This window comes from Ammospiza caudacuta, chromosome 30, assembly GCF_027887145.1.
Source record: "Ammospiza caudacuta isolate bAmmCau1 chromosome 30, bAmmCau1.pri, whole genome shotgun sequence".
Lineage (NCBI taxonomy): Eukaryota > Metazoa > Chordata > Aves > Passeriformes > Passerellidae > Ammospiza > Ammospiza caudacuta.
Genome location: NC_080622.1, coordinates 4,825,342 through 4,842,916, shown reverse-complemented (window position 1 = coordinate 4,842,916; position 17,575 = coordinate 4,825,342). Strand labels below are relative to the sequence as shown.

Below are 17,575 nucleotides of genomic sequence, written 5' to 3'. Positions count from 1 at the left end.
GGGTCGCGAACGCCGCCACTCTCGCTCCGTGGGCGATGCTGGCCGTGCTGGCCCCGCTGCTGGCCCCGCTGCTGGCCCCGGTAGCGGCGGCGGCCACGGCGGCCCCGGCGCTCCCGCTGACCCTCGCCGTGGTCCTGCCCCGCCGCAACCTCACCTACCCGTGGGCTTGGCCGCGCGTGGGTCCCGCCGTCAGCCTGGCCGCCGCCGCCGTCAACGCCCGGCGGGACCTGCTGCCCGGTTTCACCGTGCGCTGGGTGTTCGGCGACAGCGAGGACCGCCACGGGGTCTGCTCCGAAATGGCCGCGCCGCTCGTGGCCGTGGACCTGTGGCTCGCCCACCGCCCCGCCGCCTTCCTCGGGCCGGGCTGCGTCTACTCCGCCGCTCCCGTGGCTCGCTTCACCGGGCACTGGCAGCTGCCGCTGGTCACGGCGGGGGCCGAGGCTCACGGGTTCGACGACAAGAGCGAGGAGTTCCGTCTGACCACCCGCGCCGGTCCCAGCCACCGCAAACTGGGCGAGCTGGGGGTGCGGCTGCACCGGCGCTTCAACTGGACGCGGCGGGCGCTGCTCGTGTACTCGGACGAGCCCGCGGGGGACCGGCCCTATTACTTCGCCGCCGAGGGTCTGTACGTGCAGCTGCCCACCGTGCGCAACCTCACGGTCATGGACGTGGTGTTCCGCGACGGCGGCAACTTCTCCTTCATCATCCACGAGATCAAGGCGAAGGGGCGCGGTGAGCGCGGGCACAGCCGTGGGGCGGGCGGGGATGGGGATGGGGATGGGGATGGGGATGGGGCGGGTGCGGCGGCGCTGGGGGGGGGTCACGGCCCCATAGAGGAGGGAACGGCACCATTGGGGTGGGCACGGCCCCATAGAGGAGGGAACGGCCCCATAGAGGAGTGCACAGCCCCACTGGGGTGGGCACAGCCCCATAGAGGAGGGAACGGCCCCATAGAGGAGGGAACGGCCCCATAGAGGAGTGCACAGCCCCACTGGGGTGGGCACGGCCCCATAGAGGAGGGAACGGCCCCATAGAGGAGGGAACGGCCCCATAGAGGAGTGCACAGCCCCATAGAGGAGGGAACGGCCCCATAGAGTGCACGGCCCCACTGGGGTGTACACGGCCCCATAGAGGAGTTCAGAGCCCCACACGGCAGTGCCCAGCCCCATATAGGAGTGCACAGGGTGTGCCCGGCCCCATAGAGGAGGGAATGGCCCCATGCGGGAGTGCCCAACCCCATAGAGGAGTTCAGAGCCCTATAGAGGAGTGACTGGCCCTACAAGAGAGTGCCCAGACCACAGAGGAGTGAACAGCCCCACAGAGGAGCACAGAGCCCCATATAGGATTGCATGGCCCCACTGGGGTGTGCCCAGCCCCTATGGAGGAGGGAACAGCCCCAAATAGGAGTACACAGCCGTACAAGGGAGTGCCCGGCCCCATACAGGAGTGCCCAGCCCCACTGGGCAGTGCCCGGCCCCACAAGGGTGTACCCAGCCCCATACAGGAGTGCCCAGCCCCACGGGGGAGTGCCCGGCCCCATACAGAACTGCCCGGCCCCACTGTACCCAGCCCCATAGGGCAGTGCCCAGCCCCACAGCGGTGCCCGTGGCTGTGCCAGCCTTGGCACGCTGCGCTGTGCCCGGGGTGTTGTTCATGGCCATACATGGCTGTGCCCAACTTTACAGGGGTGTTCACAACAGCCGGCCCGGGCTGTGCCCGGCTGTGCCCGGCCTCACAGGGGGGTTTGTGGCTGTTCACGGGTGGCTGACACAGCTGGGCACAGCTGTATGGGGGCGCTGGCAGCTGTGCCCAGCTGTGCCCGGTTTCACGCGGGGATTTCAGGGTTATTCACGGCTGTGCCGAGGTTTCCGTGGGCAGACAGGGCTGTGCTGAGCTCTGCATGGGGACTTCATGGCTGTTCATGGCTGTTCGTGGTTTTACATGGCTGTTCATGGCTGTTCATGGCTGTTCGTGGTTTTACATGGCTGTTCACGATTGTGCACGGTTGTACACGGCTGTTCGTGGTTTTACATGGCTGTTCATGGCTGTTCATGGCTGTTCATGGCTGTTCGTGGTTTTACATGGCTGTTCACGATTGTGCACGGTTGTACACGGCTGTACGTGGCTGTTCATGGCTATACACAGTTGTTCATGGCTGTTCATGGTTGTTCACAGTTGTTCAAGGTAACACACTGTTGTTCATGCCTGTTCATGCCTGTTCATGGTTGTTCATGGCTGTTCACAGTTGTTCATGGTTGTTCACGGTTGTTCATGCCTGTACATGGTTTTTCACGGCTGTTCATGGTTGTTCACGGCTGTTCATGCCTGTACATGGTTTTTCACGGCTGTTCATGGTTGTTCACGGTTGTTCATGCCTGTACATGGCTGTTCATGGCTGCTCATGGTTGCTTAAGGTTTTTCATACCTGTACACGGTTGTTCATGGTAGCACATGGCTGTTCATGCCTGTACATGGTTGTTCACAGTTGTTCATGGCTGTTCATGGGGTTTTTTATGGTTGTTCATGCTTGTTCACAGCTGTTCATGGTTGTACGTGCTTGTTGATGGTAGCACACAGTTGTTCATGGTTGTTCATGCCTGTTTGTGGTTGTTCACAGTCGTACCTGGTAGCACACGGTTGTTCATGGCTGTACAGGGTTGTTCATGGTTGTTCACGGCTGTTCATGTTTGTTTATGGCTGTTCATGCCTGTACACAGTTGCTCACAGTTGTTCATGGCAGCACACGGTTGTTCATGGCTGTTCATCCCTGTACATGTTTGTTCAGAGTTCTTCATGGCTGTTCATGGCTCTTCATGGCTGTTCATGGCCCTTCATGGCTGTTCATGGTTGTTGATGCCTGTTCATGGTTGTTCCCGGTTGTTCATGCCTGAACACAGTTGTTCATGGCTGTTCACGGTTGTTCATGATTGTTCCTGGCTGTTCATGCCTGAACGTGGTAGTCCATGGCTGTTTGTGGCTGTTCATGCCTGTACATGCTTGTTCATGGCTCTTCATGGTTGCTCACAGTTGTTCATGCCTGTCCGTGGTTGTCCATGATTGTTCATGGCTGTTCGTGGTTTTTCATGATTGTTCCTGGTTGTTCATGCCTGTACGTGGTTTTTCATGCCTGTTCATGGTTGTTCACAGTTGTTCACGGCGGCACGTGGTTGTCCATGGCTGTTCATGGTTTTTTATGGGTTTTTTATGGTTTTTCATGGTTGTCCACAGTTGTTTGAGGTTTTTCATGCCTGCACACAGCTGTTCATGGCTGTTCATGCCTGTACATTGTTTTTCATGGTTGTACACAGTTGTTCACGGCTGTTCATGGCAGCACACGGCTGTTCATGCCTGTCCATGGCTGTTCATGGCTGTTCATGGTTTTTCATGGCTGCACATGGTTGTTCATGGCAGCACACAGCTGTTCATGCCTGTCCATGGCTGTTCATGGTTTTTCATGGCTGCACATGGTTGTTCACAGTTGTCCATGGTTTTTCATGGTTGTCCATGCCTGTCCATGGCTGTTCCTTTTTTTTCATGTTTTTTTTCATGGTTTTTTTATGGTTTTTCATGGCTGTCCACGCCTGCCCACAGCCCACCCCAGCCATCCCCCCATACCCCCATATCCCACCCCCCAACACTGCCCCTGCCCCACCGCGGACCCCTCCCCACCCACCGCGGTGTCCCCACAAATCTCCGGGCGTTGTCACCAACCCCGAGGGCACCGGGATCCCCAGGGAGGCGCCGGGAACCCCGAGTTTCACCGGGAGGCACCGGGAGGCACCGGGGGGCACCGGGGGGCACCGGGATCCCGGGCTCGCTCGGCGCGGGCTCGGTCCCGCGGGTGAATCTCGGCTCCCCCGGGGCGGGCACGGCCGGAGGGGCCCCCGGGGTCACGGAGCCGCCGGGAATCCGTCAGGGCCGCGGCGAGGAGGAAACGGAGTCGGGAAAACAGGAAACGGCACCGGGGCTGCGCCCGGGACAGCGCCGGGCAGGGCGCGGGGGGCGGGACCCCCACACCAGGGACCCCCGGGATTTGGGTGGGGGTCTCGGGGCTGTGTCACACTATAATGAGAGACCCCCAAGACTGGGGCTGGGGTCTCCAGGGGTCTCCCATGGGGTCTCGGGGCTGTGTCACACAATAACCAGAGACCCCCGGGATTGGGGCTGGGGTCTCCAGGGGTCTCCCATGGGGTCTCGGGGCTGTGTCCCCCAATAACTCGGGACCCTGGGATTGGGTTGGGGGTCTCGGGGCTGTGTCACACAGCAATCAGGGACCCCCGGGATGTGGGGCTGGGGTCTCCAGGGGTGTTGGGGGTTTCAGGGCTGTGTCTCCCAATGACCTGGAACTCCATGATTTGGGTGGGGGTCTCGGGGCTGTCCCCCCTCCAAGAGCTCTGTCCCCCAATAACCCGGGATCCCCCGGATTTGGGTGGGGGTCTCAGTGCTGTATTTGGGGCAGGGGTCTCAGTGCTGTATTTGGGGCAGGGGTCTCAGGGCTGTATTTGGGGGGGGGTCTCAGTGCCATCCCCCTCCCCACAGTGGTGTACCTGTGCTGTTCCCCGGACACGCTGCGGGCGCTGCTGCTGCAGGCGGGGCTGTGTCCCCAAATAACCCGGGACCCCCAGGATTTGGGTGGGGGGCTCAGGGCTGTATTTGGGGCAGGGGTCTCAGGGCTGTATTTGGGGCAGGGGTCTCAGGGCTGTATTTTGGGTGGGGGTCTCAGTGCTGTATTTGGGTGGGGGTCTCAGGGCTGTATTTGGGGCAGGGGTCTCAGGGCTGTATTTGGGTGGGGGTCTCAGGGCTGTATTTGGGGCAGGGGTCTCAGGGCTGTATTTGGGGCAGGGGTCTCAGGGCTGTATTTGGGGGGGGTCTCAGTGCCGTGCCCCCCCCACAGTGGTGTACCTGTGCTGCTCCCCGGACACGCTGCTGCTGCAGGCGGGGCTGTGTCCCCCAATAACCCGGGATCCCCAGGATTTGGGTGGGGGTCTCAGTGCTGTATTTGGGTGGGGGTCTCAGGGCTGTATTTGGGGGGGGTCTCAGTGCTGTATTTGGGTGGGGGTCTCAGTGCTGTATTTGGGTGGGGGTCTCAGGGCTGTATTTGGGTGGGGGTCTCAGGGCTGTATTTGGGGGGGGGTCTCAGGGCTGTATTTGGGGGGGGTCTCAGTGCCGTGTCCCCCCCACAGTGGTGTACCTGTGCTGCTCCCCGGACACGCTGCGGGCGCTGCTGCTGCAGGCGGAGCGCGCGGGGCTCACGGGCGGCGATTTCGCCTTTTTCTACATCGACACCTTCGGGGCGAGCCTGCAGGGCCGGGGCTTCCCCGAGCCGCAACGGCCCTGGAAACGCGGGGACAGCGACGATGCCCGAGCCCGCCGAGCCTTCCAGGTGAGCGCCGGGAGGGGGCACCGACGGCGACAGGTGGACAGGGACGCACTCAGGTGGGCACAGATGGCCCCAGGTGGGCAGGGGGATGCCCGGGCGTGCGCAGGGACACGGCCAGGTGCACAGGGAGTGCATCCAGGTGGGCACTGATGGCCCCAGGTGGGCAGGGGGATGCCCGGGCGTGCGCAGGGACACGGCCAGGTGCACAGGGAGTGCATCCAGGTGGGCACTGATGGCCCCAGGTGAGAAGGGACACGGCCAGGTGAGCGTGGAAATGCCCAGGAGGGTAGAGACATGGACAGGTGAGCACGGGGGGGGGCACGGCCAGGTGGGCACAGATGGTTCCAGGCGGGCAAAGGTGGCCCCAGGTGGGCAGGGGGCATGGCCAGGTGGGCACGGAGAGGTGGGCACGTGGATACACCCAGGTGGGCAGGAAATGCCCAGGTGGGCAGGAACATGGCCAGGTGAGCGGGGGGCACAGCCAGGTGGGCAGAGACACCCAGGTGGGCACGGCGACACGCGGAGGTGAGCACGGCCCGCCCAGGTGGGCACGGGGACACAACTAGATGGGCAGGGACACGGCCAAGTGAGCAGGGACACAGCCAGGTGGGCACAGATGGTTCCAGGTGGGCACAGGGCCACAGCCAGGTGGGCACAGATGGTTCCAGGTGGGCACAGGGACACAGCAGGGAGGGCAAGGTCAGGCCCAGGTGGGTACAGGGACGCCCAGGTGGGCACGGGGCACCCCCAGGTGTGCCCAGCCCTGTCCCCGTGTCCCCCCCAGGCCGTGACCATCATCACGTACGCGGAGCCGCAGAACGCCGAGTACCGACCGTTCCTGCAGAGGCTGCACCGGGAGGCCCGGGAGAGATTCAACAGCTCCCTGCAGGATGGACTGGTGAGACAGGGACACTGAGGGGACACTGGGGACAATGGGGACAATGGGGACACTGAGGGGACACTGGGGACACTGACGGGACAATGGGACACCGGGGCACAGGGAGAGATTCAACAGCTCCCTGCAGGATGGACTGGTGAGACAGGGACACTGAGGGGACACTGGGGACACTGAGGGGACATCAGGGACACCGGGGGGACAATGGGGACAGAGGGAGAATCAACAGCTCCCTGCAGGATGGATTGGTGAGGGGACAGAGGGGACAATGGGGACACTGAGGGGACACTGGGACACCAGAGGGGGACACTGGGAGGGGACACCAGGGGGACACCGCACCAATCTGGAGCTATCAGGGGACACAGGATGGGTCTGGGGACGGGGACCCCCGGCTGTGCCCTGTCCCCTCGAGCTGTCACCGTGTCCCCAGATGAATTTCATGTCCAGATGAATTTTGTGTCCCCAAATGAATTAATTTCATGTCCCCAGATGAATTTCGTGTCCCCACATGAATTTCACATCCCCACGTGAATTCCCTGTCCCCAGATGAATTCATTAATTCCCTGTCCCCAGATGAATTCATTAATTCCCTGTCCCCAGATGAATTTCATCGCCGCCGCGTTCCACGACGGGGTGCTGCTCTGGGCCCAGGCGCTCAACGAGACCCTGGAGCGCGGCGGCTCCGTCAGCGACGCCTCGGCCATCACCCGCCAGATGTGGAACCGAACCTTCTACGGTGAGACCCGAACCTGCCCGAACCTTCCTGAACCCATCTGGACCCTCCCGGACCTGCTCGGACCTTCCCGAACCTTCCCCGACCCTCCCGAACCCAACCCGGAGCTTCCCGGACCTTCCCGATCCGTCCTGAACCTTCCCGGACCCTCCTGAACCTTCCCGAACCTTCCGGACCCTCCCGAACCCAACCCGGAGCTTCCTGGACCTTCCGGACCCTCCCGGTCCCACCCGGACCCTCCCGAACCTTCCCGAACCCATCGGGACCCTCCCGGACCCCTCCCCATCCTGTCCCCATCCTGTCCTTGTCCCCAGCCCCGTCCCCCTCCCAGGACAGAGATTTTGGGGACTGGGACCCTCCCCCAGCCCCATTCCCGGGTGAGATTTTGGGGACCAGACCCCCCCTTTGAGGCCCCCCATGCCCCCTCCCCAGGTGTCACCCCCCAGCCCCCCACCCCAATCCCGTCCCCCTTCCAGGGTGAGATTTTGGGGACCGGGTCCCCCCCAGCCCCACTCCCAGGTGAGATTTTGGGGCTCAGAGCCCCCCTTTGAAGCCCCCCAAGCCCCCCACGCCCCCTCCCCAGGCGTCACCTCCCCGTCCCCCTCCCAGGGTGATATTTTGGGGACCAAACCCCCTCTTTGAGGCCCCCCAAGCCCCCCACGCCCCCTCCCCAGGCGTCACCGGCTTCCTGAAGATCGACGAGCAGGGCGACCGCGAGAGCGACTACTCCCTGTGGGACATGGACCCCGAGCTGGGCGAGTTCCAGGTGAGCCCCCAGACCCACGGGGGGTGTCCCGACCCGGCGATGGGTCTGGGGGCTTCCCCCCACCCACTCCCCACCGCCTGCACCCCAAAGATCGTGGCCAACTACAACGGCACCACCAAGGAGATCCAGATGGTTCCGGGCATGGATTTCCACTGGCCGGGCAGCTCGGTGCCACCCGATGTCCCTCCCTGCGGCTTCGAGGGCACCGACCCGCGCTGCCGCAAAGGTGAGGGGGGGTCCCAGCCCCGAGACCCCCGCCCGACCCCCAAATCGGGTGCTGATTGTCCCCTCCTGTCCCCGCAGCCTCGCTGTCCACGCTGGAGGTGCTGTCGCTGGTGGTGAGCCTGATGCTCGCGGCCATCACCGTCACCTCCTTCTTCATCTGCAGGTTTGGGGGGCTCTGGGGGATCCCGGGGGGTTCGGGGGTGTGGGGAGGGGTCTCACGGAGCCCCCCAATTGGGTGCAGGAAGCTGCAGCTGGAGAAGGAGCTGGCGGCGGAGCTGTGGAGGGTGCGCTGGGAGGATCTGCAGATGAGCAGCCTGGAGAAACACCTGAGGAGCGCGGGCAGCAGGATGACGCTGTCGCTGGTGGGGAAACCGGGGGGCAGCCGGGGAAACCGGGGGGAACGGGACCGGAGGAACCAGGGGGAACGGGGGAAACGGCACCGGGACCGGGGCAGCAAACTGACGCTGTCGCTGGTGGGGAACGGGAATGGGGGAACCGGGGAAACCAGGGGGAACCGGGATAGCAAACTGACCCTGCCACTGGTGGGGAACCGGGAAAACCGGGGCAAACGGTACCAGGAACGGGGAAAACCGGGGCAGCAAACTGACCGTGCCACTGGTGGGGAACCGGGAAAACCGGGGGGGACCGGGACCGGGAACGGGGAAAACCGGGGCAGCAAACTGACCCTACCACTGGTGGGGAACCGGGAAAACCGGGGCAAACGGGACCGGGAACGGGGAAAACCGGGGCAGCAGACTGACCCTGCCACTGGTGGGGAAACGGGAGAAACGGGACCAGGACCGGGGGAAACGGGGCAGCAAACTGACCCTGTCACTGGTGGGGAACAGGAAACGGGACCGGGGAAGCCGGGGGGATAACGGGGGGAACCGGGTAAGCAAAGTGACGCTGTCACTGGTGGGGAACGGGAACGGGACCGGGGGAAGAACGGGGACCGGGGTCACCTCACAGCCCCACAGCTCAGGGACCGGGGGTTTTGGGGACCGGGGATTTTGGGGGCCCTCCCATCCCCTCCGGGTCTCTCTGGGAGCCCCGGGGTCGGTTCCCGTTCTCACCCCGCACCCGCCCCGGGCACAGCGAGGCTCCAACTACGGCTCGCTGCTCACGGCCGAGGGGCAGCTCCAGGTGTATGCCAAGACCGCCTACTACAAGGTACGGGGAGGGGACAGCACCGGGACCCCTCCCACAGTGTCACCACCGTGTCACCACCCCCGGTGTCCCCACCGTGTCCCCAACTGTGTCACCGTGTCCCCATCCCGGTGTCCCCACCGTGTCCCCAACTGTGTCACCGTGTCCCCATCCCGGTGTCCCCACCGTGTCCCCATCCCGGTGTCACCGTGTCCTGACCGTGTCCCTATCTCGGTGTCCCCACCGTGTCACCGTGTCCCTACCCCTCCTCACCATGTCCCCGTGTCCCCACCGTGTCCCCACCCCCGGTGTCACCGTGTCGTCACCGTGTCCCCACCGTGCCACCGTGTCCCCACCCCGGTGTCCCCGCAGGGTAACCTGGTGGCCGTCAAGCACGTGAACCGCAAACGCATCGAGCTGACCCGCAAGGTGCTGTTCGAGCTCAAACACGTACGTGAAAACCGGGGGGGGACACCGGGCACGGGCGCCGGGAGGTGACACCGGGCATGGGGTGGGGACACACGGCGGGACCCCCCCGCCCAGCCGTGCCCGGTGTCCCCGGTGTCCCCGGCAGATGCGGGACGTGCAGAACGAGCACCTGACGCGGTTCATCGGCGCCTGCACCGACCCGCCCAACATCTGCATCCTGACCGAGTACTGCCCGCGGGGCAGCCTGCAGGTACCGGCACCGGGCACCGGCACTGGGACGGCACCGGGAGCCTCCCAGGATGCGCTGGGAACGGCACCGAGAGCCGCCGGGGCTGCATCGGGGCCGGGAGAGCACCGGGATCCCGGTGCCGATCCCTCCCCTCACCCCCCATCCCGTCCCCAGGACATCCTGGAGAACGAGAGCATCACCCTGGACTGGATGTTCCGCTACTCCCTCACCAACGACATCGTCAAGGTACCGGGCACGGTCCCGGGGGGTCCCATCCCATAGCAATCCCCCATCCCATAGGAATCCCCCGCCCCAAAGGGGTCCCCGTCCCATGGGCATCCCCCATCTCATAGAAATTCCCCATCCCACAGGGGTCCCCCATCCCATAGGGATCCCCCACCCCAAATCTCTCCTCCATCCTACAGATCTCCCCCATCCCACAGAAATCCCCCACTCTACAGGAATCCCCCATACTAAAGGGGTCTCCATCCCATAGAAATTCCCCATCCCGCAGGGATCCCCATATCCCACAGATGTCTCCCACCCCAGAGGCCTCCTTCACCCCACAGGAACCCCCATCCCATAGAAATCACTCATCCCATAGAATCCCCCATCCCACAGATCTCCCCACCCCATAGGAATCCTCTGACCTACAGGAATCCCCCATCCCCATGAGAATCCCCCATCCCATAGAATCCCCCATCCCACAGATCTCCCCATCCCACAGGAATCCTCTGACCTACAGGAATCCCCCATCCCCATGAGAATCCCCCATCCCACAGAATCCCCCATCCCACAGATCTCCCCATCCCACAGGAATCCTCTGACCTACAGGAATCCCCCATCCCCATGAGAATCCCCCGTCCCACAGGAACCCCCCTTCCACAGAAACCCCCCATCTCTCCCTACCCCACATCTCTCCCCCGATCCCCCCGTGCCCTTTCAGGGGATGCAGTTCCTGCACAGCGGCGTCATCGTGTCCCACGGCAACCTCAAGTCCTCCAACTGCGTGGTGGACTCGCGCTTCGTGCTCAAGATCACCGACTACGGCCTGGAGAGCTTCCGCGCGTGCCCCGACGGCGACGGCGACACCCACGCGCTCTTCGCCAGTGAGGCCCCGACGCGTCTCCCCTAAAAAACGTCCCCAAGGTGTCCCCAGAGTGTCCCTGACGGGGTCCCCGTGCCGCAGAGAAGCTGTGGACGGCGCCGGAGCTGCTGCGCATGGAGGAGCCGCCGGCGCGGGGCACGCAGAAGGGCGACGTCTACAGCTTCGGCATCATCCTGCAGGAGATCGCGCTGCGCTGCGGCGTCTTCTACGTGGAGGGCGTGGAGCTCAGCCCCAAAGGTCAGCGGGGACGCGGGAAGGGGTGGCCAGAGAGGGTGGTGAGGTCTGGAGGTGTTTGTGGGTGGTTGGAAGCGTTGGTGGGTTCTTGGGTGAGCCATTGATCCATTCTTGGATGTTTTGATGGGGTCTTGGATGATCTGTTCTTGGATGTGTTCGTTGGTGGTTGGAACCGTTGATGTGTTCTTGAATGATCCATTGATCCACTCTTGGATGTTTTGATGGGTTTTTGGATGATCCATTGATTCGTTCTTGAATGTGTTCATGGGTGGTTGAAACCATGGAGGGGTTCTTGGATGATCCATTGATCCATTGATGGGTCCTTGGATGATCCATTCTTGGACGTGTTCATGGGTGCTTGGAACCATTGATGGGTTCTTGGATGATCCATTGATCCATTCTTGGATGTTTTGATGGGTGGTTTGGAACCATTGATGTGTTCTTGGACATGGTGATGACTTCCTGGACTGGCCAATAGGATTTTGGACCTATGGATGGATTTTTGGACCCATGGATGGGTTTTGGACCCTCAGATGGGTTCTTGGACCTGCTGATGAGCTACTGGATTGGCCAATGGGTTGTTGGACCCATTGATGGATTTTTGACCCAGGGATTGGTTCTTGGACCCCTGGATGGGGTTTTGGACCCGTTGATGTGTTCTGGGACCTTCTGATGACTTCCTGGACTGGCCAATAGGATTTTGGGCCCACAGATGTGTTCTTGGACCCTGAGATGGGTTTTTGGACCTGTTGATGGGTTCTGGGACCTGCTGATGAGCTACTGGATTGGCAAATGGGTTTTTGGACCCATAGATGGATTTTTGGACCCGTTGATGGGTTCTTGGACCTTCTGATGAGTTATTGGACTGGCCAATGGGTTCCTGGACCCTCAGATGGGTTCCTGGACCCCCGTTTGGGTTCCTGGACCCTCTGTTGAGCCCCGGTGGGTGACGGGTCCCCGTCCCCTCAGAGATCATCGAGCGGGTCAAGAGCGGCGAGCGGCCGAGCTTCCGGCCCTCGGCCAACGTGGGGTGCCACCTGGAGGAGCTGGGGCAGCTGATGCAGCACTGCTGGGCCGAGGACGTCCTGGAGCGCCCCGACTTCAACCAGATCCGCGTCCAGCTCCGCAAGTTCAACAGGTGCCACCAGGGACCCCCAGAAAGGGTCCCCCGGTGAGGGGTGACCCCCAAAAAGGGTTCCTGGGTGGGCAGTGACCCCAAGGAAGGGTCCCCAAATGAGGGGTGACATCCAGAGAGGCCTTTGGGGTGGGAGGTGACCCCCAGAAAGGGTCCCAAGTGGGAGATGACCCCCAAAAAAGAGTCTATGGGTGGGAGGTGACCTCCTAAAATGGTCTGTGGGTGGGAGGTGACCCCAAAAAGAGTCCCCAGGTGGGAGTTGACCCCTGAAAAGGTTCCCCAGGTGGAAGGTGACCCCCAAAAGCATCCATGGGCAGGACGTGACCCCCAAAAAGAGTCAATGGGTGGGAGATGACCCCCAAAAAGGGTCCCCAGGTGTGAGGTGACCTCCAAAAGTAATGCCCAGGTGAGAGGTGACCCCCAAAAAGAGTCCATGGGTGGGAGATGACCCCCAAAAAGGGTCTGTGGTTGGGAGGTGACCCCCAAAAGGAGTACCCATGTGGGAGGTGACCCTCAAAAAGGGTCTGTAGTTGGGAGATGATCTCCAAGAAGAAGCCCCAGCTGTGAGGTGACCTCCAAAAAGGGTCCCCCTGAAAAGTGGCCGTGGGTGGCAGGTGACCCCCAAAAAGGGTCCATGGGTGGGAGATGACCCCCAAAAAGGTCCCCATGTGTGAGCTGACCCCCTCCCCACAGGGAGAGCAGCACCAACATCCTGGACAACCTGCTGTCCCGCATGGAGCAGTACGCCAACAACCTGGAGGAGCTGGTGGAGGAGCGCACCCAGGCCTACCTGGAGGAGAAGCGCAAGGCCGAGGCCCTGCTCTACCAGATCCTGCCCCAGTGAGCTCCGGGGGTCCCGGGGGGATCTGGGGGTCCCGGGGGGGCTCTGGGGGTGGTGGTGCCTGCCCTGACCATGCCCGCTGTCCCCAGCTCGGTGGCGGAGCAGCTCAAGAGGGGCGAGACGGTGCAGGCGGAGGCGTTCGACAGCGTCACCATCTACTTCAGCGACATCGTGGGCTTCACGGCGCTCTCGGCGCAGAGCACGCCCATGCAGGTGGTGACGCTGCTCAACGACCTCTACACCTGCTTCGATGCCATCATCGACAACTTCGACGTCTACAAGGTGAGGGGGACACCTGGGGGACACCCTGGGGACATTTGGGGACACCTTGGGGACATTTAGGGATGTGTTGGACATGCTCAATGACTTTGACGCCATCATTGACAACTTCGACGTCTACAAGGTGAGGGGGACACCTGGGGGACACCCTGGGGACATTTAGGGACTGGTAGGGACACACAGGGATGTGTTGGACATGGTCAACGACCTCTACACCAACTTTGACGCCATCATGGACAACTTCGATGTCTACAAGGTGAGGGGGACACCTGGGGGACACCTTGGGGACACCTTGGGGACACTTAGGGACAGGTAGGGATACGCTCAACACGCTCAACATGTGGAATTGCCGGGGCTGGTCCCTTCCTTCCTGGGGCCGTTCCCTGTGGAATTCCTGGAATTCCCGTTGTTCTGCAGGGCTGTTCCCTGAGGAATTCCCAGGGCCGTTCCTGCCGAATTCCTGGGGCTGGTCCCTCCTCTCCCGGGGGCCGTTCCCTGTGGAATTCCAGGGCTGTTCCCTGAGGAATTCCCGGTATTCGCGGCGCTTGTCCTGTTGTCCCGCGGGGCCGTTCCCTGCGGGGCCGTTCCCTGTGGAATTCCAGGGCTGTACCCTGAGGAATTCCTGGGATTCCCGGTGCTTGTCCCGTTGTCCCGCGGGGCCCGTTCCCTGGGGAATTCCCGGGGCCGTTCCCCGCGAAATTCCCGGGATTGGTCTTTCCTGTCCCGGGGTCGTTCCGTGCGGAATTCCCGGGGCCGTTCCCTTGGGAATTCCCGGTATTCCCGTTATTCCCGGTGCCGTCCCGCGCAGGTGGAGACCATCGGCGACGCGTACATGGTGGTGTCGGGGCTGCCGGTGCGCAACGGGAAGCTGCACGCGCGGGAGGTGGCGCGGATGGCGCTGGCGCTGCTGGAGGCCGTGCGCTCGTTCCGCATCCGCCACCGGCCCCGGGAGCGGCTGGAGCTGCGCATCGGCATCCACACCGGTGGGAAAAACGGGAACAACGGGAACAACGGGATTGGGAATGGGAATGGGAAATGGGAAATGGGAATGGGAATGGTAAAGGGAATGGGAAATGGGAAATGGAAATGGGAAATGGAGCTGTGCATCGGCATCCACACCGGTGGGAAAAACGGGAACAACGGGAACAACGGGATTGGGAATGGGAATGGGAAATGGGAAATGGGAATGGGAATGGTAAAGGGAATGGGAAATGGGAAAGGGAATGGGAATGGGAAATGGAGCTGTGCATCGGCATCCACACCGGTGGGAAAAACGGGAACAACGGGAACAACGGGATTGGGAATGGGAATGGGAAATGGGAATGGGAAATGGGAATGGGAAAGGGAAATGGGAAATGGGAAAGGGAATGGGAATGGGAAATGGAGCTGCGCATCGGCATCCACACCGGTGGGAAAAATGGGAACAACGGGAAAAACGGGATTGGGAATGGGAATGGGAAATGGGAATGGGAAATGGGAATGGGAAAGGGAATGGGAAATGGGAAATGGAGCTGCGCATTGGCATCCACACCAGCGGGAACAACGGGAACAAGGGGAAAATGGGAATGGGAACGGGGAAAACGGGAATTGGGATGGGCATTGGCATCCACACCGGTGGGGATGGACAGGAAAAATGGGAAAAACGGGAATGGGAAATGGGGAATGGGCATCTGCCACCGGCCCCGGGAGCGCCTGGAGCTGCACATTGGCATCCACACCGGTGGGGATGGGAATGGGAATGGGGAAATGGGAATGGGAATGGAAATGGGGATGGGAATGGAAATGGGAAACGATGGGAAATGGCAATGGGAACGGGAACGGGCATCAGCATCCACACTGGTGGGGCACAATGGGAAAAACGGGAATGGAAATGGGGATGGGAACAGGGATGGAGCTGCACATCGGCATCCACACCGGTGGGGAAAAACGGGAACAATGGGAAAAATGGGATTGGGAATGGGAAATGGGAATGGGAACTGGGAAATGGGGATGGGGAATGGGCATTGGTATCCACCCTGGTGGGAATGGGGATGGGGATGGGAATGGAGAAATGGGAATGGGAACAGGAATGGGAATGGGAAATGGGAAATGGGATTGGGAATGGGGAATGCTTTTGGGAATGGGAAATGGGAATGGGATTGGGAAAGGGAATGGGAAATGGACATGGGAAATGGACATGGGAAATGGGAATGGGATTGGGAAAGGGAATGGGAAATGGACATGGGAAATGGGAATGGGAAATGGGAAATGGGATTGGGAAAGGGAATGGGAAATGGACATGGGAAATGGACATGGGAAATGGGAAATGGAGCTGCGCATCGGCATCCACACCGGTGGGAACAGGAACAGGGACAGGAACGGGGATGGGAATGGGAAAAGGGGACGGGAATGGCACCTCAAAGGTGACAGCCCCGGGCTCTGTGTGTCCCCAGGCCCGGTGTGCGCGGGCGTGGTGGGGCTGAAGATGCCGCGGTACTGCCTGTTCGGGGACACCGTGAACACCGCGTCACGCATGGAGTCCAACGGGGAGGGTGAGCGGCTGGGGACACCTGGGGACAATCTGGGGACACTGTGGGGACATTGGGGACACCACGGGGACACCACGGGGACACCGTGAACACCGCGTCACGCATGGAGTCCAACGGGGAGGGTGAGCGGGGCGGGACACTGTGGGGACACTGTGGGGACATTGGGGACACCTGGAGACACCACGGGGACACCTGGGGACACCACAGGGACACCATGGGGACATCTTTGGGACACCTTGGGGACACTGAGGGTGCCATCCCCCCAGCCCTGAAGATCCACATCTCGGGGGTCACCTTGGGGACACTCTGGGGACACTCTGGAGACACTGTGGGGACACCTTGGGGACAGTGATGGTGCCACCCCCCCAGCCCTGAAGATCCACATCTCGGGGGTCACCAAGGCCGTGCTGGAGGAGTTCGGGGGCTTCGAGCTGGAGCTGAGGGGAGACGTGGAGATGAAGGTGAGGCCTGAACCCCAAAAACTGCCCTGAGACCCCAAAACTGCCCCAATACCCCCAAAACTGCCCTGAGACCCCAAAACTGCCCCAGACTGCCCCAACCCCCCAGAACTGCCCTGATAACCCCAAAACTTCCCTGAGACCCCAAAACTGCCCTGAGAGCCCCAAAACCACCCCAAACCCCGGGGTCCCCCCAAGTCTCACCCCCCCCTCACCCGTAACCCGGGGTCCCCCAAATCCCCTCAATCTCCCCCAAACCCCGGGGTCCCCCCAACCCCCCCCCCCTGCACCCCAAAACCCAAATCCTCCCCAAACCTTGGGGTCCCCTCAATCTCCCCCAACCCCCCCCCAATCTCCGGGGGCCCCCAAATCCCCCCAAATCCCAAATACCCATCACTCACCCCAAACCCCGGGGTCCCCCAAAACTCCGGGCTCCCCCCAGTCCCTCCCAAACCCCCAAACCCGGGATACCCCCAAATCCCCCGCACCCCAAATCCCAGCGTATCCCCAATCCCCCCCCCCAAATTCTGGGGTTCTCCCAAACTCGGGGATCCCCCCAAACTCGGGGTTCCCCCCAGGGCAAGGGCAAGCTCAGGACCTACTGGCTGCTGGGGGAGCGCGGGGGGAGCAGCACGCGGGGGTGACCCCAAAATCCGCACCCCGAAACCTGCACCCCAAAACCTGCACCGGGACCATGGAACGGGGGCTGGGGGCACCCCAAAACCTGCACCCCGAAACCTGCTCCGGGACCAGCAACGGGGGCTTGGGGCACCCCAAAATCCCTGCACACCCTGAGGGGGCACCGCGGGTGTCCCCCCAAACCGGGGGTGTCCCCCCAAACCGGGGGTGTCCCCCCAAACCGGGGGTCCCGTTTGCAATAAAGCTGCTGTGGAAGCACCCGGGGGTCTCCTTGGCGGGGGTCCCCGAAGGGGCTGCGGGAGGTGGGGGGAGTCCGGGGGGAGTGTCCCGGGAGGGTTCCCGGTGAATTTGGGGTTCCCGGAGGTTTCTGGGGGTTCCCGGGGGCGTTCTCGGGGATCTCGGGGGGGTTTCTGCTGGGTTCGGGGTTCCCGGGAGGTTTTGAGGGTCCCGGTGTGTTCCCGGTGATTTGGGGGTTCCCGGTGCGTTTGCCAGGGGTTTCCCGGTGATTTCGGGCTTCCCGAGGGGTTCCGGGGGGGCGGTTCTGGAAGGT

General features: G+C 62.3%; 1 protein-coding gene across 2 annotated transcripts; it reads left to right on the top strand.

Moving 5' to 3' along the window:
• Window positions 1-35: 35 nt before the first annotated feature.
• Window positions 36-17,187, top strand: NPR1 (natriuretic peptide receptor 1). 2 transcript variants are annotated; one of them, XM_058821513.1, is made up of 21 exons: window positions 36-732; window positions 5,184-5,383; window positions 6,165-6,278; window positions 6,876-7,011; window positions 7,683-7,774; window positions 7,865-8,000; window positions 8,078-8,162; window positions 8,241-8,361; window positions 9,095-9,169; window positions 9,518-9,595; window positions 9,720-9,824; window positions 9,978-10,049; window positions 10,750-10,912; window positions 10,993-11,148; window positions 12,115-12,283; window positions 12,974-13,120; window positions 13,211-13,403; window positions 14,209-14,383; window positions 15,833-15,931; window positions 16,298-16,389; window positions 16,965-17,187. In XM_058821513.1, the coding sequence occupies exons 1-21, from the start codon at window positions 36-38 to the stop codon at window positions 17,028-17,030; spliced, it is 3,171 nt and encodes a 1,056-aa protein (XP_058677496.1). In that variant the 3' UTR covers window positions 17,031-17,187. The 2 variants fall into 2 exon arrangements, with proteins under 2 accessions (XP_058677496.1, XP_058677497.1); XM_058821514.1 differs by lacking the exon at window positions 16,965-17,187 and having other exon boundaries at window positions 16,195-16,379.
• Window positions 17,188-17,575: the final 388 nt, after the last annotated feature.